We start from the raw sequence: 27,625 nt of genomic DNA, 5'->3' as shown, positions 1-27,625 counted from the left end.
AGGAAACCTCACTATCGGCCAGAAACACCCTTTTTTTTTTAAACCTCAGTGTAAAAGGAACGGTCCCATTACTGTTGTTGGGTGGTCTGGATTTTGCACAATGGAATTGTTCGTGTTTATGCTGAAAAGGCAATGCAAGGAGGGGAGGGGAGGACACCGGCATGGATTTTATCCAGAAAAAGGAGGTTTAAAGGATTCCTCAGAATATGCCAGTTCCGTCTGCCCTCCGAGGAAGGGCAGACGTGGAGGGCTGCATCCTGACACGGGCTCTTACAGCGGTCTGTGAGCTTCAGGCCTGGGCAGCAGGGCTGAGGTGCTGAGTGCTGAGGTTTCAATTCATGCTGCGACAAGATGGGACCGTACTTCCTTCTGCAGGCAGCCAAAAATAAATACAGAAATTAAAAACAACAACAACAAAAAAGCTAAGTTCCCAGACAGCGACTGGGAAGTGCCAAACTTCCACCCCAGCCAGCCAGACTGAAGCAATGCAGCAGCTTCCCTCGCCGTGCCTTCCAAAAGGGCAGAGTCCAGGGCGTGCAGCAGCAGCCGCCTCCTGCTCCGGCTCCAGCAGCAAGAAAAGGAGAAGAGGGGACACGGGTCCCCTCCGGGCCACCCACCTCTGCTCGACCAAGGTCCAGGCACGCTTGAATTACCAGCAAGGTGATCCGCGTTCCCGAATTGTCTGGCAGAGCACCCCGCGCTCTGTTTGTTATGTCTCACAGCACACCCAGGCGTTATCGTGGTAGGTTACAGATGGGAGAGCGGGGGAAAAATCGAGACACAAAGCAAACAGAGTTACTCAGAGCCACGCAGCCTCTCCCACTCCAGGCGCAGAGATCTCATCAGCTCGGGCCCTCCACCCTTTTATGAGACTCTGCAGGGCTTTCTTCTCAGCGGAGGCTTGTTTTGTCCAAGTTTTGATATTATGATGTTTAATTTTGTCCAAGTTCTGATATTATGATGTTTAATTTAAGTCAACAGAACAACCCATTAGTAACAATAAGTCAAGCTGGGCTGAGGAAAGCCACCAAAGCAGTTAAGCATTTCTTCAAATCACCGTTTCCCATGCCCAGGCTAAAAAAAAAAGAAAAAAAAAAAAAAAAGATCTTCCGCAAGGAAGCGCTACAAAATGTTTCAAACATTTAAATGAAACAGGGTGCAAAGGGCTGTTCCAGAACTTCATCATCCCAGGGACTCCAAGCCTAAGCCATAAAAATACATTACCGACACGGAAAAAGAATAAAAAAAAGAAAGCGACCGTGCCGAATCTTTTTCCTTTCCGAGTGGAAAAAACACATGGTCTCCACGAACTGCATTGTAACAGCTTGAAAGCGGATTTTTTTTTTTTATTAAATGTCGTTTTTTTTCGGATGGACACTGGCTCTCCAAATATGAACAGCAGCCAGAAACTGCATCGGTGGGTGCATGACCACGAAGTGCCACGGTTTGGGCCCCACTTCCAAGTCTGTGTGAGGCTATTCAAAAATTTCTGAGGTCTACAGTAAGCGAATGCAGTAAATAACTGTACTAAAAGCCACTATTAAAAGCTATACTGAATGCAACAAGCTCCAGCTGACTGCAACACGCACCTACACAGATCCATATCCTCCTTCAGTGAGGGGACGGCAAGGCTTTGAAGAAATTCGGTGCACGCTCTTGTTGGATTTGTGGGTCTCTTTTAAGGAAAGCTGCGGAGCAAACGGGGCTGGAGCTGGAGCCTCCTGCAAAGCAGGAGCTGCTTGAGCACGAGGCCTGCTCGTCTTCTCATCAGCAATCACGTCTGCCACGGAGTCATCAGCAACTGATGATCAGCCGAGCTACAATGAGAGCAGCTGCAGGCTTCTTGCTTGCCTCGCTCACCGAGAACAAGTCTGCGAAGCCTCCAGGAGCGGGGACACCACGGCACACGTGGCCGAGGGTTGTACCAGCCCTCTTGCAACTCACCCGCGGTGCTCCCCAGAGCACAGCGTTGGGGCCAGTTTCGTTCAACATTTTTAATCAGTGCTCTTGATGAGGGGATCAAGCGCACCCTCATCATTTAGAGATGATACCCAGTTGGGCAGGAGCCCTGAGCTGCTTTGGGGTAGGAAGGTTTTGCAGAGGGATCTGGATAGGCTGCATCAAGGGTCCACGCCCGGCCGTACGGCATTCAGCAAGGGGAAGTGCCAGGTGCCGCACTCGGGGCTCAACAACCCTACGTGGCGGTATAGGTTTGGGGAAGAGCGGCTGGGAAAGCTGCCCAGCAGAAAAGAACCCTGAGTGCTGCTCAACAGCCGGCTGAACATGAGCCAGCCGTGTGCCCAGGTAGCCAAGAAGGCTGCTAACATGCTGGCTTGCGTCAGAAACAGTGTGGCCAGCATGACAGGGAAGTGACTGTCCCTCTGTGCTTGGCGCCGTGTGACTACGCCTCAAGTACTGCGTTCAGTTTGGGGCCCCTCACTACAAGAACGAGACCGAGGTGCTGGGGTGCATTCCGAGAAGAGAAACGAAGCGACCAGAAAACGGCTGAGGGAACCGGGGTGGTTTAATCCCGAGGAAAGGAGGCCGAAGGAAGATACCGCTTCCTACACTACCTGAAAGGAGGCTGTGGCGAGGTCTCTTTGTTTCTATGATTCCATGACGCTAGAGATCGTGCGTGGATCCCAGAAACTCGGCTACTATCAGCACGTTCACGGTGCTTCTGGAAAGAGAATTAACTGCTTCCCCCCCCAAAAAGGGGGAGAGGAGAAGGAGCCAACGGCACATCCACGCGGCCTGTAAAGCCCCCGCCAGCCAAGCGACCCTCGGCTCGCTGCCCTACCTCCAGGTCTGCGTTTGCCTTCCCACTAACACAAACTCGTTAGCAGTCCCTGCAGCAGGCAGGGACCGAAGCATGCGGCAATTGATTAAAACCAGACCTGGCACGGCTGCTTTTTATAGCTCCAATGAAGTGGCAGTCTAATTAATGGAAGTTAGCGTGCTAATTATAAGAGTCTGTGCCGTGAGTCAGGCTCGAGCAACCGTTGTGCAAGAAATGTCAGATTTTTTCAGGGATCCCACGTAAATAATTACACTTACATTTGTGAATTCTCTGCAGCAGGGACGCCGTGCAACTGGACATCGTTCTTGCAGCTGCATTTGAAAGCATTTCAAATCTTACAACGCAGAGCAAATATATGCTCGAAGACAATGCAATCTCTTCCACCCTTAGCAAGTCATTTCGGAATCAAATTTTAAGGCTGCATTTGGCAGGCTGCTGAAAGAAAAGCCTCTTACAAAAGGCCTCAGATGCATCTTTTTGCAGCCCGACAGCATTTGCCGGAACAGCAGCCCCAAATGACAGCTCTCTCTCTCTTCTGTGCTTTGAAAAAAATCAGTGAAACGCTGGCATTTTAGAAAGGAAAGCTGTGCGATTTTAGTCCCTTCTGAAATGAACAGGAAACTCACTGCTTTTAGCTCTCTGCAAGCCCAGGCAGCCACAGCCAGAACGATTTGGATGACCGGGATTTTTCTGAGCCTCTCTGCAACCAGAGAAGCCAGTTGCAGGACTGCAGAGAATATCTGGAATAGGCAGGGTAGCAGCGAAGTCCACGATGGCTTAGAAACCACGGAGGCGTGTTTAAGGAGAGGGAAGGAGCATTTTTTTTTTCAGCTAAACCAAGTTTGATAATTAGAAATTAACAGGCTGATGTCAAGGGGAAAGGCTGACGTTTTCAGTTCGGGCAGAAAAACGCAGGTCCTGGGGAGAGGTGCTGAACTAGAAGGATGGTTCACTAAGATGGTCTTGGACAAAATGGGAATGAAATCGATAATAAACTTAGTGACAGAGTAATTCAAGCTGGCAGGGACGTCGGGAGCTCGCTAGTCCAACTTCCTTGCTGACCCTGCTCTGAGCAGGAGATCAGGCTCCTCTCAGGGCTTTACCCAGCTCAGTTTTCCAAACGTCTGAGGATGAGAAGCGCACAGCCTCTCTCAGCAATCTTTCAATGCTTGACTGACCTCTTAACGAGTTTTTCCCCCCCTCTACAACCACTCGGAACTTTTCTCGCTTCAATTTATGCCCATTCTCTTGCCCTGTCATCCACCGTTGCAAGGAGCCTGGGATTGTCTCCCTGATAACCTCCTGGCAGGCTGCTATTGGGTTCCCCCTGAGCCTTTCATCCATTTGCAGGGAATTTGAAAAGAATGTGAGGTGAAGAAGAGATGAGAAACCTGCCGAGGGACTGATGGGAGTAGAAACAGAGCTAGGGAGGATGAGGAAGGAGAAGAGAGAACTTACTCTGAGATTTCGGCAGGGGAGAGCCCCCAGAGCTTTTAGGGAGCAGTTTCAGTTACACTCACGATACATCAGGCCGACCAAACAGTGCCTGGGACGAAGGGCCAGGAAAATCAGTGCAAAATGTCAGCTAAAGGAACACGGGCTGAAAGGAGAGGAGCAGGTAGATCTCGTGGGAAGTTCAGGCGGGTGAAAGGAGAAACGAATGAGTAAATAGAACCAGTGAGCTGTACTTCTTGGCAGCGACTGGTTTTGGTGCCTCTGAATCATCAGCTGTCACAGACCCTCCAGTCTGGTTCGGGTCCCCAAAGGAGCCTTTATCCTTACGGCAGGATCACAGGTCAAGAAAATACCACGAGGACCAGCGGCTTCGCAGCAAGCCCGTGACATTTGAAACCGGTTATCGGGACACACGCACACACGGTCCTACAAACCTCTGCCCCACAGAGCGCTTACTGACTCATCTAAGATTCAGAAGACCGAAGCGGAGAGCTGTGTTACTGAATAAAGACTTCTCTGGAGACCTCCAGCAGCGCGCAGATTTACAGCAGCTGGCTGATTCAGACGCCGAGCGGTCGACCTGCATGCCGTCAGCGCGAATGAAACGAGAAGTTGTGCCAACTGGGCCGCTCGTGTCACGCCGAGAGACGAGACAAACTGCTCTGACCTTGCCTTCAATAACAAGCACAGCAGATAAGTCAACGCAGGAACTCCCCTTTTCTCATTTATTTTCGGAGAAAACGGTTCAAAATTCCTAAGTCTTAAATTCGTTCAAAATTCGTAAGCCTCCCGCAGCAAGTCACGGCGGGACGTGGGCCAGGGCTGGATGGGGAAGGGGCTCCCAGACCTTCCTACCTCGGACTCCTCCCGCAGGCTCCCAGGGACCAGATGTTCCTGAAAGCTGTAGGACTGCAGCAAGCCAGAACTTCCCAAAAGGGAATTTTGGAAGAATAGTTCCTTTGCTGCGTATGAAAAATTCTGCTTGGCTAAAGAAGTGAGAGAAAGGGTCAATTTCACTGGATTAAACCCCAAACCCACAATTCTTTACTGTTTTAACTGCTTTGTTTCTTGGGAAGGCCAGAATATTTCATCTTTTGGGAAAAGGACTCCTGCTTTTTACTGCTTTGAATACATCACCAGAACACGTTCATTTGTCAAGAAGGTTTCATCCCTACGACGCACTTCAATTATTTCTTCACCTGGGAGTCCTACTCAGAGACTAACACCCAACTTGCTAGAAATAAGCCAGAAGTAAAAAACTTGCACCAGAAATAAAAACTTGTTTTTATCTGAAGGGTATCACAGCACCTAGGTGGTTAATGCCCCCCCTCCGCTGCGATGCCTCACACGTGCTCCTGCACCGAGAAGAGCTCGAGCTATTTCTGACGGCTGAATGGATTCAATAGCACTTGAGTTCCAGGCCTCGAAACCTCACCGTGCTCCAATACAAATAAGAGGAGCAGGTTCGCCGAACAGTTACCAATAAACACAGCTTATCTAAATTTAGACAGCACTGGACCCACTTAAAACGCCTGCAAGAACAACGTGCTACTGTAAAACACGAACACGAAGCTGCAACGCAACGCAACGCCCTCCATTCAGAGGAGCATTGATTTTCTGACCCATCCTTACAGAGCAAGGTGCACCCGAGTGACGACGATGGAAAAAATACGTAGCAGGCAGGCCCTGCGTCTGCCCAGGTCTGCCTTCGGCTCCGTCCCCGAGCAGGCTGTGTACTACTTAAAGGGAACAGAGCGATGTAAGAGAGCGGGGCTGTATTTCAAGCTAATCATTACGATCCATACTTTTTCTCCGCGCTTATTTGATTTGTTGAATTACGTCTTTCAATAAAGGTCACGAGGCATGAAAGTCAATTACGTCTCCCGCGCGCAGACGTGTGTCATCCCGTCTTCGTTCAGGGATGCAAAAACCCTACCACCCCTGCAGTTAAACAAACCTCTTCCTCATTATCTTGCCTCAGATAATGGCCGAGATGACGCACCAGCCTTTGGCTGCCAAGTGACCTGCGCTTCTCTCGCAGCTGCCAGGGCACCACACGCGAGCAAGTCAAAAACATCCTGCCCATTGAGAACCTCCAGCCTGAGAGGCTTCAGCAGACCCCATCTGTCTAGGTAGCCTGAGAAGAGACGCTTTCTCACAGACAGAATAAGCCAGGCAGAAAACAGCTTTCTGAAGAAATTCCTATGTATTTTTTTTTTAAATCTGTGTGCAAAACTTGCCCCTTGAACAACTTCCCTGCAGCTACTTACCAGCAGCCAGCTAAACTCTGCAACAGCGACTGAACAGAAAACAGCTAACCATTTATTATTTGGTTTTCAGCACTGGATGCAAGGCACAGACAGCAACCTACGACTCCTAGAAATATTCATTAAAGTCCACATCAAAAGTGCGGGGGGGCCTTCCAACTTCTAACCACTTTTTCTAAAGCTTTATTCCTCTCGTTTTCAGGAGATTCACACTGAACAGTAACCGGTAACTTTGGAAGGAGGTCTGTACTCTCTGTCAGTGCACAATGAATCCTCCTGGCAAGCAGAAACTGTCACAGTCCCACCTGACTGATCTCTGCTAGGCTTTACCAGCGATTCAGCAGGCAGACAGTGACTTGGTCGAAGTACCACATCTGAGGATAACCCACATCCTAAGGGCCCAGAACACTGTGCCTTCAAATAACGGGTTGTTCTGATGCGGCTACGTCTGTTTGATGTGCTAACTTAGTTAATTTATTGGGAACATTCAGTGTAGGTGAGGATCAAACCCACTAATCAAAGGGAAATGTGGCTCTGACAGACTGTGACACTTTCACCCCTAACAATCTCGGTGAAACATTAACATTAAAAGCTTGAGGACAATTTTTTTTTTTTTTAATTAAAATCAGTATTAACTGTTCAACTATGATCACTTTGGTGGCTAGACCGAACAAAGCATCAAGTGTGAAAGCCATGAAATACAAGAAATGAGAATTGGCAGAGGGAAGAAACACAACTGGAAGACTGAAGGAGACGGAGAAAGGAAGTTTGGGATTAAAGGAGAAAAAGAGGAAAGGATTGGATTATTAAAATTGTAAGATTTCTTTGCTGAGACATACCAGATGTGAAGAACAACTGGAATATCTTAAATGTCTTTTTGTTATTGGTAACACTCCTATACTCATACCCATGAAGATCACGTCTCCATCCAATACTCCCAGTCCATGGCAAAGAGAGGGAAATCCCTATCATTTAAAGCTAATTCACGGACCAGAATTCAACGGGAGCCCAGCTTCTACCCTCCTAGGCTGGCCTCTCGCACCATCATTCAGCCACTGTTGCTCACTTGGCTTCTGGCACACGCGGCAGATACCTTCTGGGTACCAACGGGGGCAAAATTGCCAACTGAAAACTCACAGATCAAACCAGAAACTTGGTGTTTTGCTCACCCTGCCATCACTTCCAAATGGAGCTGGCCAGAAACCGTCAGGAAGGCAGGCACGTTGAAGAAATGGTTCTTTTCCGCAGATTCCTGTGTCTCATTTGATGTCTGCAAGTCAAAAACGCACAAATTAGACTACAGGTGCTTGAGTAAAGATCCCAGCTCCCAGCTGATTCCTTTTTTTCTCCTAAGAAATGGTATCAGAGTCAACCTGAACACCCCTGAGATGGGATCCAACGCTGTGCTAAGTCATCGTAACACAACGTTTCCCATTTCTGCTCAGACAACTACCAGCCTTGAAAACCAATTCAGGCAGAGCACACTAAAACGAAAATAACCTACAAGATAAAACTCCTGAGGACTTCTCTTTTTCGGGGTTTCAATCGCTTAATGTGGCTGTGTAGTGAAAAGCCATACCCTAAGGCGTAACACCACAGTTCCAACCTCTACCTTCAGTGATTTATGAGGAGGACATGGGCCGCAGGCATCACGACAACTTCCAGAACAAGTATGTGAGCTGCAGCACACACCGCCGGTGTCACCAAGAAAACTTGGACGTGTCGGCACAGAGGAAGAGCGCACAGTTCTTTCAGACATCTCTCAAACTAACAGGGATTGTAAATCAGATGTCCAACAATTAGTTTTAACAAGTTACTCCCCCAGCAGCTGAACTATTATGATGACAAAGCTTCACAGGGTTCAACCATCTGCCCCAAAGTTTTGAAGGGCCGTGAGTCCACGCAGAGCTAAAAGAATGGCTCTTCCCTACTCACCTCTGGCCTTTGTATGTGGAATTTTGTCAGGAGCCCTGAATTTTGCTCAAAGTAAAAAAAAAAAAAATAAAAATAACAATTTGTGTGTTTAAACATGGGTGAGCTGAAACAGAAGTGGCATTGTAGAAAGGAAGGAGATAGTAAAGTGTAAACTAAAATGTCAAGAAGGACACGTTCATCATTTAAGAAGCTGGTCTGAGAGCAAAGGTGGTGGAAGCCCAGATTTTCTAGAGTAGCCGCTGAGTTCTGGCTCCCACGCAGAATAAAACATACAGCTGAAGGCCCTGTCCACCTAGAAATCTGCAAGCAGGTGGACAAATCATATCCCTTGTTTCTAGGAAATAAAAGCACACAAAATGAAAATCCTACTGGAAAATCTGCTGAAGAACAGTTTGCCCAGCAACATACAAAAGAAAAGTGGCTGTGTATCAACCCGGTCCCCAAATCTAAGTATGGATTTCTCACTCTTCCCTACCAAGATTACTGGAGACTGAGAAGGGAAGGATCTCTACCATTTGGAAGTTCAAAGCTTTACGCAACACTGCCTTCAAAATTCAACCGAAAAATGAGAAAGCGGGGGACAATCCCCTCCCTCGCCCTGCTGTCACACTGCTGCTGCAGCCCAGGGCACGCTTGGCTTTCGGGGCTGCCAGCGCACGGGGCCGGCTCGGGTCGAGCTTTCCTCTTCATAAAGAAGTGAATTTGTTTCCACGGGGAAAAACAAACAAAGCAAAACACCAAAGAACAACAGTAATTGGGAGAAAAAAGCAGTGGAATATCCTCTTAAGACTTGTTTTTCCGTCTTCAAAAAGGCAGAACTTACACAATATGGAGATGGAAATATCACAACTTCCACATTACGTACGCACTGAAAAACAATGTTTAGTTTCGGCTTCTGCATAACATTTCAGGTCATCAGATATTTTAAGCATAAAAAAATACCTGTAATGGAAGACGTAGCAAGTTCAGTATTTGGCTATGAAAGGGGTCTGAAAAAAATCCCATTAAAGTGATGGTGTATTTGGGGGTTTTCATTTACAGGCATGAAAGAGGAATTAAAAGACCTCTGCGATGAGCCTTTTAGAAGTCATTGAAGCCCTGTGCTTCACTATTTCCCTGGTGGACACTGAGCTGACCAAAAGACAGCATTGAGCCCTTGTGGCAAAGCAAGCCACCAGCCGCCTGCGCTGCAGCTGGCAGAGCAAGTTCAGGAAGGTGACTTCTCCTCTCTGCTCACCACTGGTGACAAACCTGGAGTGCTGGGTGCTGTGCTTGATACAAGAAATGCACGGACATGGCAAAGGGCCACAGAGATGAAGAAGCTGGAGCATCTTTCAAAGGAGGAGAGAGAGAGATGTGGGACTGTTCAGCCTGGAGAGGAGGCTCAGGGGGATCTCATCCACATCGATAAATACCTGAAGGGAAGGTGCAAAGAAGATGAAGCCATGTTCTTTTCAGTGGCGCCCAAAAGACAAGGCAATGGGCACAGATTAAAACAAAGAAAAAGACCACCCAGGGAAATTCCACCTGAAGACAAAAATAAACTTAAAAAAAAATGAAACCAACACAATGAAGGTGATCAAACAGTGGAATAGGCTGCCCGGAGTCTTCATCTGTGGAGATGCTCAAAACTCAACCAGACACAGTCCTGGGCAACTTGCTCTAGCTGACCCTGCTTGAGTGGCAGGAGTTGCATTAGATAATCTCTAAACTCCGTAAACAAATTGCATTTGTTTTTTAAAAAGCGAAGATAAATGAGAATTTGTTTCAGCATTTTCTATATCCCAATATCATCCCCAAGCTTTAGAGGAGTCAAAGGTTCAGAGGAAAGAAACTCTGAAGCTAATCTGAGGTTTTGTTGATCCACATTCACTTCAAAATGAGTTCTTCCTTCTGAGATAGATTTGCAATACCCACTTTCCAAAGCGCAGTTCCTAGGAGTTACGCTAAGCGTAGCCAGCTCAGCCAGGCATGCCACTGCCTCTAGCCACCCTGCGCCTCCGCTTGCTTTGTCACGGGGAGGTTGCGAGGCCCGGGCTTGTTTGCCAGCCTTTGATATTCTGCAACCTGCCATTTTACTCAACGAGCTGGAAGGTGTTGCTTTTTGTTCTTAAAAAGCTTCGCTGCTCATCACAGGGATGAAACGGAGACTGTCAAAGAGCTCAGATCACAAGGCAGTTTTATCTCTTCACAGCATCACCCTGAAGAAAAGAGCGAGCCTGCCTTGCTCGCAGAGATCAATGGGAAGAGGACAATTTGTGGCTGGAACCCCAGGACGGCTTCCTTTGTTTCAGAAGATTTTGCAGTTCTAAAAAAGAAAATGAGGATGCAGAAGCAGGCCCCTATTGTTTTCTTCAAACAAAGCCAAGGTATTTGTTCAAAAACAATCAGGATATTAATAAACATCCAAACATCCACATACCACAGTCCCAGAGCCACGGCCAGAGCGCTAGGGAGCAGAGCCACGCACCACCCCAGCTTCTCCTCCTGGAAGTTTCGTTCAGCTACATTCCTCATCCCACCAGCGAAAAATCCCACCTAATCCTGTAGGATGCGACTTCTAAACAATGAGAAAGAGACGGGCTGGAAGCAGGAAGGGAACAGAAGACGACAGCCACGAAATCTCAGTGCTTCCCCCGAAGCCACAAACAGGATACAGCTGCCTCCACGAGCTGGGGCCCGGTTTATTTACGATGACTTTGTGTCATTTTTCATTCTCCGTATCAGATGTAATCTCGGCGAGGCACGGGGAAAATAGACACAACATTAAGTAGGAAAACAGAGAGACCACAGCTCAGCCGGGCTTAGAAAAACCTCTAGGCAGTTTGCGAGGCCACCCAGGTCCTGGGATGCGAGTATGTGCTTCAAGCAGCTCCTGGACTGCTTCCTACACAAGTTGAAGAGCAAACGTAGCAACTTAAACCAAGTTTTACTCCCCTTCACCTTTTTGCTGCCTCTTCACAGCTGCCCGCTTTCCCTCACTCTGAGGCACAAAGCTTGATGGGTGGGTATTAGGAGCCGGAAAAAGAAAACGAGAATCAATCCACTCGCCACGCTGGGAAGATGCCTCCCTTTTCCTCCAGGAGAGACGTCTTTAGCAAGGAGGCATCCCATAATTAGCAGCTTCCCATTTCACACTGACTAACTTGCTAGAAGTGGTTCCTCTAATCTACACATTCAAGGACCAGACAACGTCCCCAAGTATCCGTGTCCCAGATTTATGCTCAGCCTTTTAGCTCCGGCCTACTTCTTTATTCTAAACAACCGATGCTCTCCCGTCACCGGCGCAGCCTGCGATCGCTTTTCACGTTCGCGACGAGCAAGATGAAGCTCCAGCGTCGCGGTGCTTTTGTTTCAATTAGATGGCCTTGCCTGCCACTTCCCAACCAAAGAAAACCTCCTTGATAAAAGACAGGGGGGGGAAATAACGTGTTTGCTTTCAAGTTCTCTCCATTTCCTCGTTGAAATCTCCTCTACTTACAGTGGGGAGAGAGGGAGGGGCAATCCGGATGAAACAACACCTCGGTGTTTCAGAGCAAATGCCCTATAAATGTACTGGGATTCGACACCGACATCAAAGGCTTTTTATTCTCATTCTACATACGAGAACAACTGGATTTAGTACCTGTTTTGTTTTCCTTTCCCAATGTCTAATGATTTAATTTAAAGCCATTCACTTTGATGTCAGTTTTGCATTAACTTCCACTCGAGGCAATTAGCTTCAGGAAAGCAGAAACCGTTTGATTCTGTCTTTCACTCGCTGCAAGCCAAATGCACGAAGGGCTCGGGGAAGACTTGGAAGGCTCACGGAAATCGCTGCTTTAGCTCCAGACCAGGCCCGCAATGCCACGCTGCTGAAGCTTTACAGTAGCACAGCTTTAATCCAGACCTACCCACTGCGACGTCCCATTATAAACATGAGCGGCTTTCCTTTTTTTTAGGCAACCTGTAGAATTTTCAGTCTTCCCAGGAGACCTCCTTGCAATTTCAGCCCTGATTCTGATCAGCTGGACTCCCGCTGGGCAACGGCAGCTGGTTCTGCTGAGAGAAACATCTTGTTAATGTGGACAGGAGCTACGGAACTACAGAGATGAACCAGGTAGAAAAAAAAAAAAAAAAGCAGAAGCTGGGAGAGCCAGGAAAGATGAGAGCAAGCCCTCCCTCGGCTCGGTTCCAGCTTCCTCCGACCCTGCTGAGCAGCTCCCTTGAAGTCCCGCTCTCCCAGGTACTGGCTGCCTCCCAGCCTGTGACACATCTCCAAAGGGGAAACACCTGACGGACACTAATCCTGGGTGCATTTAACCGGGATTCTCCCCAGCAGATACCGGCCTGCCTTGGTGCTGACAAGATTATTTTTCAGGAGGACTGAACGAACGGTAGGGGTAAGTTTCTGCACCTTCAGCAGCAGGCACGCATTTCTGGTTCCACGGGAGGTGCAGCCGTGAACTTGGAGCTCCTCAGGGATCTAGAAACTTTTACGTTCCTTCCTGTAAGCAGGTGGCAAAACAGCGAAAAACCAACCGCCTTATATCATCTCTGGATGCATTTTAGAGAAGAGTAATAGCTACACCTTCCCCGCAGCAGCTGAGGACAGTCAAACAAGGCAGCTTTCCAGGGAGCCAAGTGGAAAAGACAAGAGAAAGAGACCCAGAACGCAGGGAGTCTTCGATGTTGCAGACAGAGTGGGAGGCTGCCGAAAATAGCCAGGAACAGACACGCAGCCCGGTCGCAAAGACAAAAGGCAGGCAGATTTCGTAGGGAGCAGCCCCAAAAGAAGACTCAATAAAGATTCTTTCAATACACAAAATCTTCTATGGATTTTAGACTTAAACAGAAGAAAAACCTGAGGAAAGGATCCGCCCTGAGGTCCTCAGAGAGCTGGTACAGAGGAATTACTCTCGGATTAAACATAAAATAAGAGAGGCCTATTTCACCCTGCTGCTCTGAGTTCTCCCAGTTTCAGGGGTTACCTTGCCCTCCTTTGCGTTTTGCTAAAACCCAGCTTTCAATATTCAAAGCTCTTCTGGCCTTTTCAGTCAGTTTGTTTTAAAGAAGGCAGCACAAGCGAGAGGCTTCCCCCGTCCAGGGTTCCACCAACAGAAGATACTATTAAAAGGCGCAGAAATCTCCACGTTGGTGTCGCTGATGTTCTCAAGCAGGTTAGGGTTTGCCTGGCTGTTTTCACACTTCTGGCAGTTTCTCCGCATGCTTTCTTTTTTAAAAGCTGTAGAAAAACCTCTGATACAAAGGATTTCTCTGAAGTCTGCACCATCTTGTGATTTATTTATTTGATACTTTATCTGGTCTGCGTACTACCCTCTTCTCATTGTTCCAGTGCTTCATTTTTCAAATATTTTCTTAAATTGATTTGCCCACCAGACAGGAAAAGCGATTCCCCCCCCATCCCAAGCCCTACTATGAGAACATCACAACCAGAACTATGCACAGACTAATCAGTGCACTCAAAACCAAACAAAGATAATGAGGAAGCCAAATCTATAAACAAACACAAATCCTACAGGATTAGGAGGTCTAGGAATTAAAGATCACACGCCTTCAAAAAGCCTTTCCCTTCTAACTCAGGATACCGCTTTCCCATCTCTTCAAGTCTCATGTGAAAACAGATCCTTCCTCTCTTCACTTTCCACCATCTCTAAAGAATGCGTAAGCCTGGACAGCCACCAGACGTCAGTTAGAGGATTAAAGCTGGCCGGCAGAAGATGGCTATTGAACGCACTTATTTACAGCGGATGCAGAAGTATTCTATGGCCTCAAAGGCTACTCAACCAAACCTTGCAACTTATTCCACCCACCCGAGCACAGCTAAGCTGGTGAGACTATCCATTTTACACACTACCCAATGGAATTTTAAACAAAAAATGCAGAAAAACCAGCCCTGTCTGCTTGCGGGCTGTAAGCAGCAGGTACGTTTTAACTACTACAAATTCAGGAGCCATAGGACATCAGTTGAGGATCTGTGTTAAAACCTTACATTCAGAATTCACCTACTTTTTTTTTTTTAAAAAATGCTGGATTTCGTTTGCAGGTTGCTTTCACTGATTCCCATCCCCACAGTTCTTGGTTACTGCTTAACTGCAGGAGCAAGAGGAATTTCTTCTCTCCCTTACCATCTGCCAGCAGTGCATTAAGGGCTACAGTGACTGAATACAGCAGACACAGAACATGTCGACGTTTGGTTTGATCAGAAGCACAGAGAGGTTCTGAGCTTTGACGTGAGTACCACAGGAATGCTGTCACCCTCATTTTTGTCCGTCTCAAGGATCCACATCCACGGAAGGATTCATCTCCCCCAGATTTCCATGGCCAAGAAGCACTCTCACTGCGTGAGGCGGTCTTGGATCTCTGCTAGCCAAGACCATTTCTGAGCAGAGCTTTGAGGAAAGAAAACCACGCCCTCGCTAAATTAGGGCGGCTGACGAAGCAGTGCTCAGAGAAGAAAGGAGAAATCAGGGAGAACTCCCCTGAAGCCCCCTGTCTGTGGCACAGACCTTCCACTGGAATACTTTCACTCACTTGCAATGGGATACAGCACTCACTCCACGCCTTCCAAGCCCAGCTGTCACCGTGTCTCCCCAAGACAGGTATTGTCTTCCACCTAAGCAATCACACTGGAGCGAGACTAGGAGATTTGCCTTGAACTCTGTGTTAAGATCCACTTTATACAAGTCTCAGACCCGCACTTTACCACCTCAATCTCCATTTGCATCAGTGCTTCTGTTACTAGCAGCCACCTACGCTGCAGTCCTGCATCCTTTACAGCTTTCAAGTGGATACAATTTGTACCAAAGACGTAATACACCGTACAGCTGCAAACTGGATAATGTTCTCATCATCAAGTGTCGCTTGTTTTCACGTCTTAATTTGCATGCAACAGCCCGGAGTGAACCTCTGGTAGCATTAAGGGATCTCAATTAAACAGGAACAATTTAGTTTAGCTAATCAACTCTATTGTCACGGCGAGCAGAAAGCTGAGCCACATGTACTGCTCTGGACTGGTCTGGAAGGGAACCTCTACTAGCACAGGTTAGGCAGCGAGATCCTGAAGAACGAGCACACGGAGGTTTTTTGTCACGAGGCTGCAGAGAAAGTGCAAGACATGACCCTGCAGCAAGCAACTGCTACCTCAACAGTTTTTCTTTTTGCTTACAGATGATTCACCAGCAAGGCTGGAGCCGACGAGCGTAAGTGGCAATGGATGTAATTGTTCGAGACAGAAGAGTACGTTTCAAATATAGAAGTGGGGAAAGCAGATGGAATTTCCTATGATTCATGGATGTGGGGGTTTGGAATCACGAGAAATCTGCAGGGAAGAGCTTCGTGGTTACAGTCATAATTAAGTTTCACAGGCGGTTTTGACCCACAGTGTCAAGTACTTAAGAAAATGACAGATTGTGGCGGTAGCTCGGTGGACAGACGGGGAGACTTGGCAGAACTGGCAGACATGGCAATTTCAGGGGGGAGAATTCCAACATGCAACAGGAGTGGCTTGCAGGGAAGAATATATACACGTGTGAAAAGCAGTTTTAGATACCGCTGACTTTCTTTTAAGGGGTTCTCACGGTTACAGAGAAGAACTCAGGTGAATATATTCTTAATTTCAGAGCTAAGAAGTATTTGTTTGTAGTAGGCTGTCCTGAACGTCTCATCCCATCTCTTGGGCTCTTATGATCGCGTCCTTTTGTTTACTAAGATGTTCCACCTTCCTCTGCTACCCTTTGTAAGCCTTTCCACAGCACCAGGGAGAGAAAAACCTCGTCAGTACAAAAGGTGCTGATTAATGCACTAAGCAGGACTTAAAGGAACGCATCTGTTTAACTCCGCCTCAATTATTAGTTAAGGCAAACGACTGCTATATTAAAAAACTAAATCACAGCTGTACATAAAGGGAAGCTTTTATAAAGACAAACATTTCCGCCAACCTTCAATGACTCCAGAACTGCTCTGCAAGCAAAAATCACAACGAACTCTACCCAACCCAGCCTACCTCAATCTGAAAGAGTTCCCCAGCACCTTCGCAGTCATTCGATGTAATTATGGGGGTATGGATATGCACGTAGCCATTATCCTGGAAGAGACAGAACACGGAAAGTTAACCAGCTGAAAATATCCCGTTGATGACATCAACCAGCACACATCACGACAGCTATTAGCCCCCAACCAGGACATCCTAAGCAGCCTTTTAGGCAACTTCTGCCTTACATGGACAAAGACAGAGGACTAGCTAAATACTAGCAGGATTTGCAAATCCAAGTGTGCCTGATTATGTGTTTTTGCAGCTGTTCATCTCCACACCACTCCCCTTTCTTTTCACCTCCTCCAGTATTATTTTATTGTGTGAGCGGTTTCAATCAAATTTGATCCCCGTGGCCTCAACGCTTCAGTTTCTCCCAGCTTTTTGGAAGTTGGTGGTTGAGCAGAAGACACTGTGTTCTCCACTAAGAGAAATGTTTGGGTGTGTTAGGTAACAGAGATCACATATTGCACGGCAGAGACACCCTACAAACACCCAACCACTGTGAAAATGTCAGTCATACCTCACATTATCTTAGATACTAAAGTTAAACAGGTTTTAAGAGACAGGGTATACCCTGGCTTGATCATCGTCTAGGTACCCAGAGAACAGGACATTCTTTAAGACAAGAGGGAATGGCCTCAAGTTGTGCCGGGGGAGGTTCGGGTTGGAAATGAGGAGACATTTCTTCTCAGCAAGAGCGGTCAGGCATTGGGACGGGTTGCCCAGGGAGGTGGTGGGGTCACCGTCCCTGGGGGTGTTCAAGGCAAGGCTGGACGTGGTGCTTGGGGACATGGCTTGGTGGGTGACATTGGTGGTAGGGGGACGGTTGGACCAGATGATCCTGGAGGGCTTTTCCAACCGTAATGATTCCAGGATTCTAATAACCCATTCAGGAAGTGGTTTATAGATCCAACAGAGGCTCCTGAAGGCAGGCAGGCTGTAGGAAGAGCCAACCCCTCCTTCTCTAAGATTCTCTGCAGAGCAGCAACAGGGTTTTAAAACAGCTGCAACGCAGTTTTCAGTGGATGGGTACATCAAGCAGACCTCAGACGTTCACATATTGCGAGTTAAGAGGCAAAAATGGGAGCAGAACTAGTCTCACTGATGAGATCTCTAGTGAAGCAGAGATCATACCTGTGCATGTCAAGGCAGACAAGACCCTTGAACTAACAGCTTCTGGCTGAGAACAGACAAACTTGGTTTCTCTCGTATCGCTTTAATGTCTAGCACGAGGGAACCCCTTTAAAAATCAGGGTGTGACAGCATTACCATGACACAGGCAATTATGTAGCATAACCCATTGTCTGCTCACAGAAAACACCCAAAAAGAAAGATAAAAATCAACGTTTCTAGAAGCTTATGTTCTGATTTTATCAGAATAATACAAATTCAGGGAGGGTAGCTTTAGCCTCCCAACGCAAAGCGCAGGTTCTCTGCTATCAGCCCACACAAGCTCCAAAACCTGCTGGGCACAGGTCCTACCACCCCGACACGAGATTCCAGGATACTGCCCACATTTTTTACAGCAACCATTACCACTGCACACAAGACGCACGATTCACATTCCCTTCCAAAGCAGGTAAGGGTTCTTCTGCGTGAGCTGCACAGGTCAGACAACTGCTGTCTAAGATGGGGAGTTCACAAAAAAGCTCCTGCACCATTCCCCTTATTCAAGCTCCTAGAATACTTCAGATCACATCATTTGCCCTAAGAAACCTGGAAATTAGTTAACATGCAAAGCAGAGATTATCATTCACACTGGAACCGTTTCACGCTGCCCATGAACAATGTTCCTAACCCCACAAGGACCACAAGACTCGGGGGAAGATTTAAAGATGACATTTTAGGCTTCCACATCCAAACCAAAGGCATTTAGCATTAGTCATTCACTGCTGGCTGTAAACTATTAGGCTAAAAAAAGAAAAAAAAAACTTTTAAAGTTACAGACAGTTTAGATTAGTTTTGAATTAAAAAGAAAAGAAAAACATTTATTTTCTTTCACCATTAAGCTCTTTACAGCTCTGCACAGTGAAAACTCTGGTTATATTTTTTAAGATATCACACGCGCTGACAACGTCAAGTTTGAGATTGCAGCACTTTTGGGATGATGTAGGTGGCAATTTAGAAAAAAGGCTCATTTCTGATGGAAGGAAAGCAAACAAGCCCCAGACATTCCTGGTGCTAGAACAGTCGTGACATAAGCATTTAGCGAATAGCAGGTCTGGGACCAAACCTTCCTTATCTCTTAAAAAAGAACTTCACCATAGCTGCTGCTGTTGCTGCTAAAATGATGCTGCTTTATATTTTGCAGTAGTTCTCCTCTCCTGAGCATTTTAAACAGGAAGATGTCAGTCTGAGACGGAATCAACGTGGAGAAGTAACGCCTCTGTCAGAATACAATGTTTTCTCGAATCTCAGCTGGCTTCCTTGTCCCAGTTTGAAGTTACAAACTTTTGGAGGTATTGCCATCTAGTGGCTCGACACCAGCAGACTCCCAGCAGCCAGGTTCTGTATTTTCAGCTGGCACAACGCTGGAACTAACAGCGGCTTCACCTGACGCTGCATTTCTGTTAGGCCCTTAGAACACAATCTTTTAAATACCACACAATTTTATACAGACAAGTCTCGGAGCAAGCGAGCTTTCTTTGCTACTACAAGCAAAAAATGAGTGTATTCAGGATCAGAAATTCAATCTCAACAATTCCAACCCGTTCTTTGGGCTGTATTAATTACTACGTATTAATTTTGTAGCAGGAATGCTCTGCGTATGATTCTACTACAACTAAACCCAGTTCAGTTCAAGTAAAACATATTTATTTCAATGAACAGCTTTAAAAAGAAAGGGCTTGGGCATACTGGAAAACTTTCTGCCTTATTTTCTCTACTCATGCAGAGAATCCCATGGTCTCTGTCCAGCATCTAGAGTCAGAAGTAACTCACTGTCCCCTGCTGCCACCGCCTGTACAAAGCCTGCCTGCAGCTTCAGGGTGTCAGCACGTCCATAAACACAGCTGCATCCCATCCACCAGCCTGAAATGCATTAAAGAACAGGAGCCTCTTAATCTCAGCTAACAACACCCATGCAGACTTGTAGGACGGTAATGAAAAGGTAAGAGTTGAGAGGAGTAACACGAAGATCTGCGTCAGTTTGTCTGAAGGCTTCCTGCATCACACAGACTTCCACGTGGGAGGCGGCTTCTGTCCAAGGTCACCGCTGAGGGCCAGTGAAAGGACTCCGCGTTATGGTGTGTTCTGCAGACCACACACGCTCACAGACAATTATATTGCAGCTTAGTGAAACGGATAAAAAAAAAATATATCAGGAAGTGGGTGGAAAGACAGTAACAAGGCCACAGATGTGCTAACTTCACCATAAGGAACAGCCCGGCCAAGGTCTCAGCCAGGCCCAGGCCTGAAGAGAAAACCCCTACGCCCAAAATCCATTCCCTGCAGTCAACCCATCACGCTCCCTTCCTCTTAACGTGCCTCTGTGAAGCCCAAGCAGGAGTGTTTTTACACAAAAAGCTCAGCAGAGAAGGGACCTACCTGGAAGAAGGAGTGGATCGCTGCGGTGGCTTCGCTGCGGATTCTCAAGAGGGCGCCGAGCGCGTTACTCCTGCATCGTAAGTGAGGGAACTGGCGGAGGTACTCCAGCGGGTGCCTCTCCTTTGCCTTCAGGGGGAACGACTAAAAGCAGCAAGGAAAGAAAAACAAGAGGATGAGAGCGTGGAATCAATGTGGTTTTATTGCTGTGCCTCTCTCTGAGTAGTAAAACTCAGTTGTCATTACAAAGCAGAAAGAAATAAACGCTTCTCTCTGGCTTTTCTAGTTATTTTGTGAGGTTCTATTCTTACAATTTTTGAACAGAAGCGAGTAGCACTCTGAAACGCTCCATCTTTTGGATGTTGGGCCCCCTTCAAAGCCAGCTGTTCATCTCACTACTCCAACAGCGGGCTGTTTCCAAACGTGCTTGGGGCAAATTCCCCTGCCCGCACAATCTGGAGGGTTTAACCAGTCCCTCTGCTTCCCAGATTTACGGCCAGGCCAGACCCAGCAGGCAAACCACCTAGCACAGGTAACTGCTGCAGGCTGGAAGCAGCGCACGCGCTCAGCTGCCAACATCTGCACCTGTTTCCACGTGGGAACTGCCCCAAAATAGAGCATTTGCTGTGTTCCTATCTTTTTTTTCCTCTTTTGATACACCTTATGTCCAGCGCTGACAAATCAAAGCCTGCAGGAGCATTCAGACTTAAAGGAAATCCAGTTTGAAGCACGCTCCGCTGGATACCGGGGCCTTTTCATGTTTATTCCCCAAGCGACCCTACCAGCTGGACTGCCTGCTGCGGCGACATACCAAAGCGTCACAAGGTCCCACCACACGAATGCTTTCAGCTTTCAGCTCCACGTTTTGCATCTTGTGAGGGCTTTTGACCAGTTTCCCTCGTACTTCCACCGCGCTTCCAAAAGTGAGGTCTCTAAGAAACCAAGAACAACAGCAACGAACTAGGTGTTGGTACAAAGTCAACTACAATCAGCAGAGACTGCTGTTAAATTAGGTGGCCCACTTGAGGTTTAGCACTATGGCTACGGTACCTCTTGTAACTGATGAAAAGTTATCAAATGAAGTCAAACTCGAGTGTTGGAAAAGTGAGGGGAAGAAAGGCTTTTATAAGAAGGGGTTATTGGGGGGGACAAGTCAGGCTTGTAGGGAAAAAAAAAAAAAAATCAAGTGATAAACAGAAGGTTCCTGGATCACCTGGAACCCTGAACCCTCTCCCAAAGAAGAATTGAGAGTAACGAACAAAACGAAGCTGGAAAACAAGCGCGTTATTCTATTATCTTGTGATAATATATATTGTGATAATATCTATTACATAACAATAATATTACCTCGTGCTAATAGAATAGGCACACCTACCTAGGAGGTACGTTGACCCAGCCACCCCTCAAATTACCATGGTAAGAGCAAGGGCACTCTCCAGAAAGCTGAGGGACAGCCATCCCTGGCTACACTGTGTGATTCCCAAGAGGGTCCGACAGCATTTCAGAATGCCCACGCTACTACAGCTATTAAAATTAATCCAAATTAATCTCACAGGACAAGCAGCTGAACTACAAGGCCTCAGGTAAGCAGAGACGGAGTAACCGGACCCTCTCCATCCTAAAAACATCCCCAGAGACCCCAAACTGCAGCAGTGCCTCTCCTGTGGGCAGGTGGGAGCTGCTCCTCCAGCAGTCTGGTGAGTCCCTGGCACCGCGAGGCCTGAGCAGACCTCTCCGAGCGCTGACCACCACGGATATTTCTCCAGGTATCCCAAACCCACCAACCTGCTTTCCATGCTGGGGTCAGCAACCACCTGGAGGCTTTCCAGAGAGCTCCCATCGTTGATATGCAGGAACAAAACCTCCTTCTGGGAGCGGACGGAGCGGACCCAGCCCTACAGGTGAAAAAGAAGTTGGTTATTTCTTTTTATAAAGAAATTTATATTTTTTTTAGTTCTTTTTATAAGATCGACCCGCATCTCAGTGGAGCCGAGAATACCAACACTGACAAAGTTTCCGTTGAAGACGGAAAGCATTTTAGCAGTGTACATATCAACGTACATTAGTTATCTCCTTTCAGAACTCTTTTATTGCAACGGTGCAGGAATGCAGAGTTTTATCTTAAAACACTCGAGGCTATTCTGACAATTTTAGTACCAACGGGTTGCAAGGAAGGTTCCAACTGAAAGCTGTTTTTGTATACGTGCAATCATGGAACGGTTTTGGTTGGAAGGGACCTCAAAGCCCATCTAATTCCAATCCCCTGCATGGTCAGGGCCCCCTGCCCCCAGCCCAAAGAGATAAGGAAGAAATTTTTCCCTCTGAGGGCGCTGAGGCCCTGGCCCAGGCTGCCCAGAGGAGCTGGGGGTGCCCCAGCCCTGGCAGTGCCCAAGGCCAGGCTGGGTGGGGCTGGGGGCAGCGGGTGAAATTAGGTGTGCTTTAAGGTCCCTCCCAACCCAAACCACTCTGTGATCCTAAGAAATAACATCTCCTTTAAAAAGAATCTAAAATTTAGAGTCAATACCAAGCCACCAGGCAGAAGTCATAGCAAATACAACCCCCTCAGCAGCTCCCCAGCTCACGAGAGCTGAGACAAAGCTGAAAAACTATCCACGGGGAGGTTCCAGCTCATCTTATGACAAGGCTACAGAGAACACCCGAGAACAGCGCCGCTTAAACAACCAAACGGGGCCCACTCGTCCCATCGGTTTTGTCCTTTCCTTAACTGTAAGGGCCCAAGAAGTTTCAAACACTTCAGGCTAAGCATGCGCTTCGGGGATTTTATACAGACAAAACAATTTGAATCCGTCCACGTGGACTGTCTAGACTGAACAAACTGCAAGAACTAAACAGCATCAGAAGGAAAGCGTTCTTCAAATTACGGAGTGACTACTGACCCAGATAAGGCAGGGCCACATTGAGAGATAAACACTGGAGACGTTCAAATCCAGATCACAGCAGCAAAGACACACAACGGACATTTAAAATCTGCCTCAGGCATTCCCACAGAACCTTACGACTTCGTGCACAGTAAATGCCTACTTAACTGGGGAGGGCCGGGAAGGCAACAGCATGCAAGAACCACGAAGACTTTAAGGCCATAAACCTTATGATCACCAAAACTTCAGCCTTTCTTCCAGCCTTACGATTTCAGCAGGCGTTTACCTGGGTATCTGCTGCAGGTGTTCCACCCGGAGCAGTAACTAATTCAAGAAACAACCACGCTTTACCTCAGGATTCCTATCTGGCACAGCATCCTCATATTCTTAGGGCTAAAGCAACAGCTGTTTAAAAGGTATTTCAGACAGTAACATGCCTCAAGCTGTTGTGCTTATCCTCAGTATTTCTGTAAACCCCAAACATTATACTCGATGCATCATGTTTACCGTATAATGGCAAATATTCTTCTTAGTTTCTTCTCTTGCAAGTGCTCCGTAAGAAAACAAACAAAATCCCCAAACAAAGAAACATTGTTAATAGCTTCTTCCCACCTCATCAGGCAGCTCTGGGATTTGTTAAACACAGCAACGAGTCCTGCATCCTGCAACAGGAAAATATGAGCATACCCTCAGGCTTGTAACAGAGCCGCAGAGGCTGTGGCAGCCGTGTTCTGACCACTTCGTACCCCATCAGAAGCACCGTGGGGTGGGGTGACAATCCTAATTCAGTCCAGGCTGCAGTTTCCAGTAACTAAAACCTGGCCATAATAAGGTTCATTTTAAGCTATGGCAGTTCCCCAATGCAGCTTAACGCTAAAGACATTTGTGCCAGCACAAGGGAAAAATAAGAAAGCAAAAAATAAAAAGGCAATATGGCCAATTTCAGCACCAGTTTATTTCAGCTTGCATTACTCACCAAACTTCAAAAGAAAAGCACCTATGCTGGCTGAGCTTTGTCCTACTCCGTTAGGCTACATCTAGGTGTGTGCAGGTTTTTGTGTCGGCACCCAGCCCTTTACAGCCTGATCCTCAAACACCTAAATTGCTTTACAAGGGGAACCATCCATCTACAACCACGGCTCTGTCGGGAACACCTGAAAACGAAGACAACTGTTTGCTGAGGAGATAGAACAAGGTCTAAAAAAGCTCAACACTGAAACTTTATCTCAGTCTACCTTGGTTCACAGCCGGAGCTGGGCATGAACGTCAGGGATCCATTTATCATCAGCTCTACCTGATGCTGCTAAAAGCCCAGACGTGGAACAAGCCCTAAAGAAAAGACTTAAGAAAAAGGCAGGACAGAGATTGTGGTTCCCTGTCCCAACCTGAGCGGACCCAAACTGACTGGAGAACGTTTTGATGCAGCCCCTCATGGGACGAGCCTCTCTCAGCACCTTGCCCCGAGTACTTCAAGCACCTGATATCCCAGCGGCCGAGCGAGCAGGGGCAGGCAGAGCTGGCGAGAGACCACACGGGAAATCAGCCGCTTTTTGAGAAAAAAAACACCACACAAAATAGCAACAAACCAGCTCGCCTCCCTTCCGTACAGCCACACACCTGCACTTGCACCTCGCCCGCAGCTTCCCGGGCCCCCAGCGCCTGGCGGACCCGCAGCCGCGCCGCCGGTGCCCGCTGCTCCCTGGGCAAGGAGGAGGACGAGGAGGAGGAGGAAGAGGAGAAGATGGAGGAAGGGCAGCGGCGCAGGACCCGCCACCCGCCCCGGGCCCCCAACATGGCCGCCCCCTGCGGGCCTCGTCCTCTCAGAGCGACCTCCGCCTCACGTGACCGCCTCAGCCAATGGCCGCCGGAGGGCCGCGGCAGGGCGCCAATCAGAAGGGAGAGCGGCAGCCCGATCCGCCGAGCGGGCGCAAAGGCCGCTGGGAAATGTAGTTTACGATGGTGGCTTATGGGCCGTGAGGGAGCAGGGGAGGCAGTATATTGAAAAAAGCTCGTGGGTTGAGATAAGGATCCACAGATTACCACCACGGGCGGAACTGACTCAGTATAGGGAGATTAATAAAATTTATTACCTGTTATTAACAATCTAGAGCAATGTGAAACTAAAAAACAAACTAAAAACATATTTCCCCCATTCACCCTCTTCCACCTCCTACCCCTGAGGTAGGGGAATGGGGAATGGGGGCTGCGGTCAGTCCCTGACGCTTCGTCTCCGCCGCTCCTTCACGGTCACTCTCTGCCCCTGCTCCACGTGGGGTCCCTCCCACGGGATGCCGTCCTTCCCGAACTGAGCCTGCGGGGGCTGTCCACAGGCTGCAGCTCTTCAAGAACTGCCCCAACATGGGTCCGTACCACGGCGTCCATCTATCAGGAGGACCCATCACGGAGGCACAGCCAACATCACTCACTACTTGTGACTTTTCATGTAATTGCCACTGGCTCAGCTCAGTCCCTTTGGGGTCCTGCAGCTTTCTGAGGCCTTGGTACTGCAGTTGCTGTCTCCACTGCTCCAGCCAGGCTCCCACTGCCTCCATTGCATGAGATCGGATGGAGCTGGCTAAGGCCTCTGAGGGAAGAAACAGCTCTGGAAGAGTTTTGGGGCAGGCTGCAGGCCCTCATGTGGCCCTGGGGACTCTGATAGGAAGGGGCTGAAGGGAGAGGCTGCTCCCCTTGGCAGCAGTACAGTATGGGGACGGTGTAGGGCACACCACAGCCAGGTGTCTACAGTGGGTTTGGGGCACCCATTCCCGTGTCCTCTTTGTTCCTGCCTTGCCTTCCTACATGCCATGCTAACAGAATTGATAAGGAGCTGGAAACAGGACTCAGTTCAGCCCTGCAAGCACAGTTTGGGGTCAAGCTCCTTCTCCTTTTCCTTTTTTTTCTCCCTCTTGACCTCTTGTAGCTCCCCTGAGTGGTGTTTGAAAAGCAGCCATCAAGGAGATGAGTGTCAAAAAGGCAGCAGCGCTTCCCCACACAGCACACCTGCTCTGCTCTCTTGCTTGGTCCACGAGCATCCCTCTCCTGTGCGATCACTCTGCAGGAAGGCAGCGGCTGAATGTGTCTCCTACGCGGATGGCTAGACGTCGTCCCAGCCCCCTGCATCAATCCTCAGAGCACGGTGGGCGAAACACTGCCATTCAGCCTTACTTTCCAAATTTCCTTCTCCTCCCAAGTGGCAGCGACATCTGCCCCCAGGCCACGAGGTTCTGGGAGGCAGCTTTGGTAGTAGCACTGCTTGCAGGGAGACAAATCCCTGTCTCACTACAAAGGCTCAGGTAAGAAGAAATCTGCTGGCCAGAGATCTCATTTAAAAGAAACAAGCTGAGCTCATGGGAAAGAGAAGAGGAAAGCTTTGTAGATGCTTAGTTTTGACTTTCCCCTGTGGTGCTTTTTATCTATGAATGAAAAGCTTCTTGCCCTCAAAGTCTTGCTGGGGCCTTCCTTCACCTCTCCCTTTTCTCGCAGTTTCCTGATGCCCCCACCTGTGGCTCTCAGCCCAGACCTGAGCTCTGAGCTCCCTTTGGAAGGCCATCCCGAGGAATTAGAGGTGCAGAGCAGGGGCACAGGCATTACTGGGTGGATAACAAAGAAATTCACAGAAAGGACAGGAGACCACAGGAAAGACTGCAGAGAGGTGGGAAAAGGGCTGGATGTGCATCAACCAACAAGGAGAACTTGGTAGGTGGTATCACCCGTCCTTGGTGTCACTGCAAGGGATGGGGCAGACCTCCTGGATATGCATGGATCGGTGCTTCGGAAACGCATGGACATGCCTATCTCGGTGCTTCTGACTGAGCAGAATTAGTTTTGTTTTAATGCCAATTCCCATCCCCTCCTGTAAGGGCCAGCGTCGAGCTTTGCTGTCTGTCGGTACGGCGCTGTGATGCGGTTTCCTGCAGAATCGCAGTGGAGGAAGGAGCTGGTACAGCTGCGGTGTGAAACAGAGATCCAGGATGTGAACTGGTAGGAAATTAGTGCTCTACCGCTCAGGGAAGTGCTGGCTTTATGTGCAAATTAAATGAGTATGTAACGACTGTTCTGTGTATGTTGTGTCTTCTCTCTGCTGGGTCACAGATGGTGCATTTATTAGTGCTCTGAGCTATAGGTTTTGCCTCTCATGTTTGGCCTGTAGTGTCCTAGAATATTTTTTTTCAGGGTTTCTTGACTCATAAAATGATCACCAGGCCAGATTAACAATAAATTTAGGGAATAATTAGGAACTAATGCCAATGACAGAATCATTCGTGGTGAATTGACCAAATAAGAGGTAAGGTCCTTTCCTTCAGATCCCAGTGCCCCAGGGCCACCTGTGGGTCTTTTCTGAGAAGGGGATAACATGGTCTCAAATTTCTAGGGCTACACATAAACTTGTGCCATCTAGCTGAACAACTTTCCTTCTAAAGACAAAAGGGTATCACTAGAAAGAGCAAAACTGATTCATCAGCCCCTGAAAGAAAACGAGGATGAAGCATTAGCAGCAAAGTACAAGGCTGACAGTTTTCCACGTGGATTTTCTGCCCCTCTACACTGACCACAGCTCCACACACCCCAATATGCTTCATATTTCCTTCTGCTGAGTTCCTCACCCAGAATCAACGCTGCTGGGACCTGGTCATGCTGCTGTGAGCTGTTCCAGGCTCCTGGACTGCAGATAGCATTTGTGTGCTGACAGGCACAGTTTCCAGCAAGTTTT

The 27,625-nt window shown here is 48.0% G+C and overlaps 1 protein-coding gene across 3 annotated transcripts in view; it reads right to left on the bottom strand.

Annotated features, from left to right (window-relative positions):
* The window catches only part of NARS2 (asparaginyl-tRNA synthetase 2, mitochondrial), a 51,049-nt gene extending 26,268 nt beyond the window's left edge, over window positions 1–24,781 (bottom strand). The window contains exons 1-7 of one of the 3 annotated variants that reach the window (XM_050714775.1): window positions 24,150–24,347; window positions 23,891–24,068; window positions 21,821–21,930; window positions 20,847–20,967; window positions 20,039–20,179; window positions 16,463–16,543; window positions 7,692–7,792 (exon numbers count right to left, since the gene is read on the bottom strand). In XM_050714775.1, coding sequence (XP_050570732.1) covers window positions 7,692–7,792; window positions 16,463–16,543; window positions 20,039–20,179; window positions 20,847–20,967; window positions 21,821–21,831 — 455 coding nt within the window. In that variant the 5' untranslated portion in view covers window positions 21,832–21,930; window positions 23,891–24,068; window positions 24,150–24,347. Of the gene's footprint in view, window positions 1–7,691; window positions 7,793–16,462; window positions 16,544–20,038; window positions 20,180–20,846; window positions 20,968–21,820; window positions 21,931–23,890; window positions 24,069–24,149; window positions 24,348–24,531 lie in introns of those variants that run through there. The other 2 variants (XM_050714774.1, XM_035560490.2) reach the window with 2 other exon arrangements.
* Between the last annotated feature and the right edge of the window lie 2,844 nt (window positions 24,782–27,625).

Source organism: Cygnus atratus, chromosome 1 (assembly GCF_013377495.2).
Source record: "Cygnus atratus isolate AKBS03 ecotype Queensland, Australia chromosome 1, CAtr_DNAZoo_HiC_assembly, whole genome shotgun sequence".
Classification (NCBI taxonomy): domain Eukaryota; kingdom Metazoa; phylum Chordata; class Aves; order Anseriformes; family Anatidae; genus Cygnus; species Cygnus atratus.
This window is presented reverse-complemented; position numbering and strand designations above follow the sequence as displayed.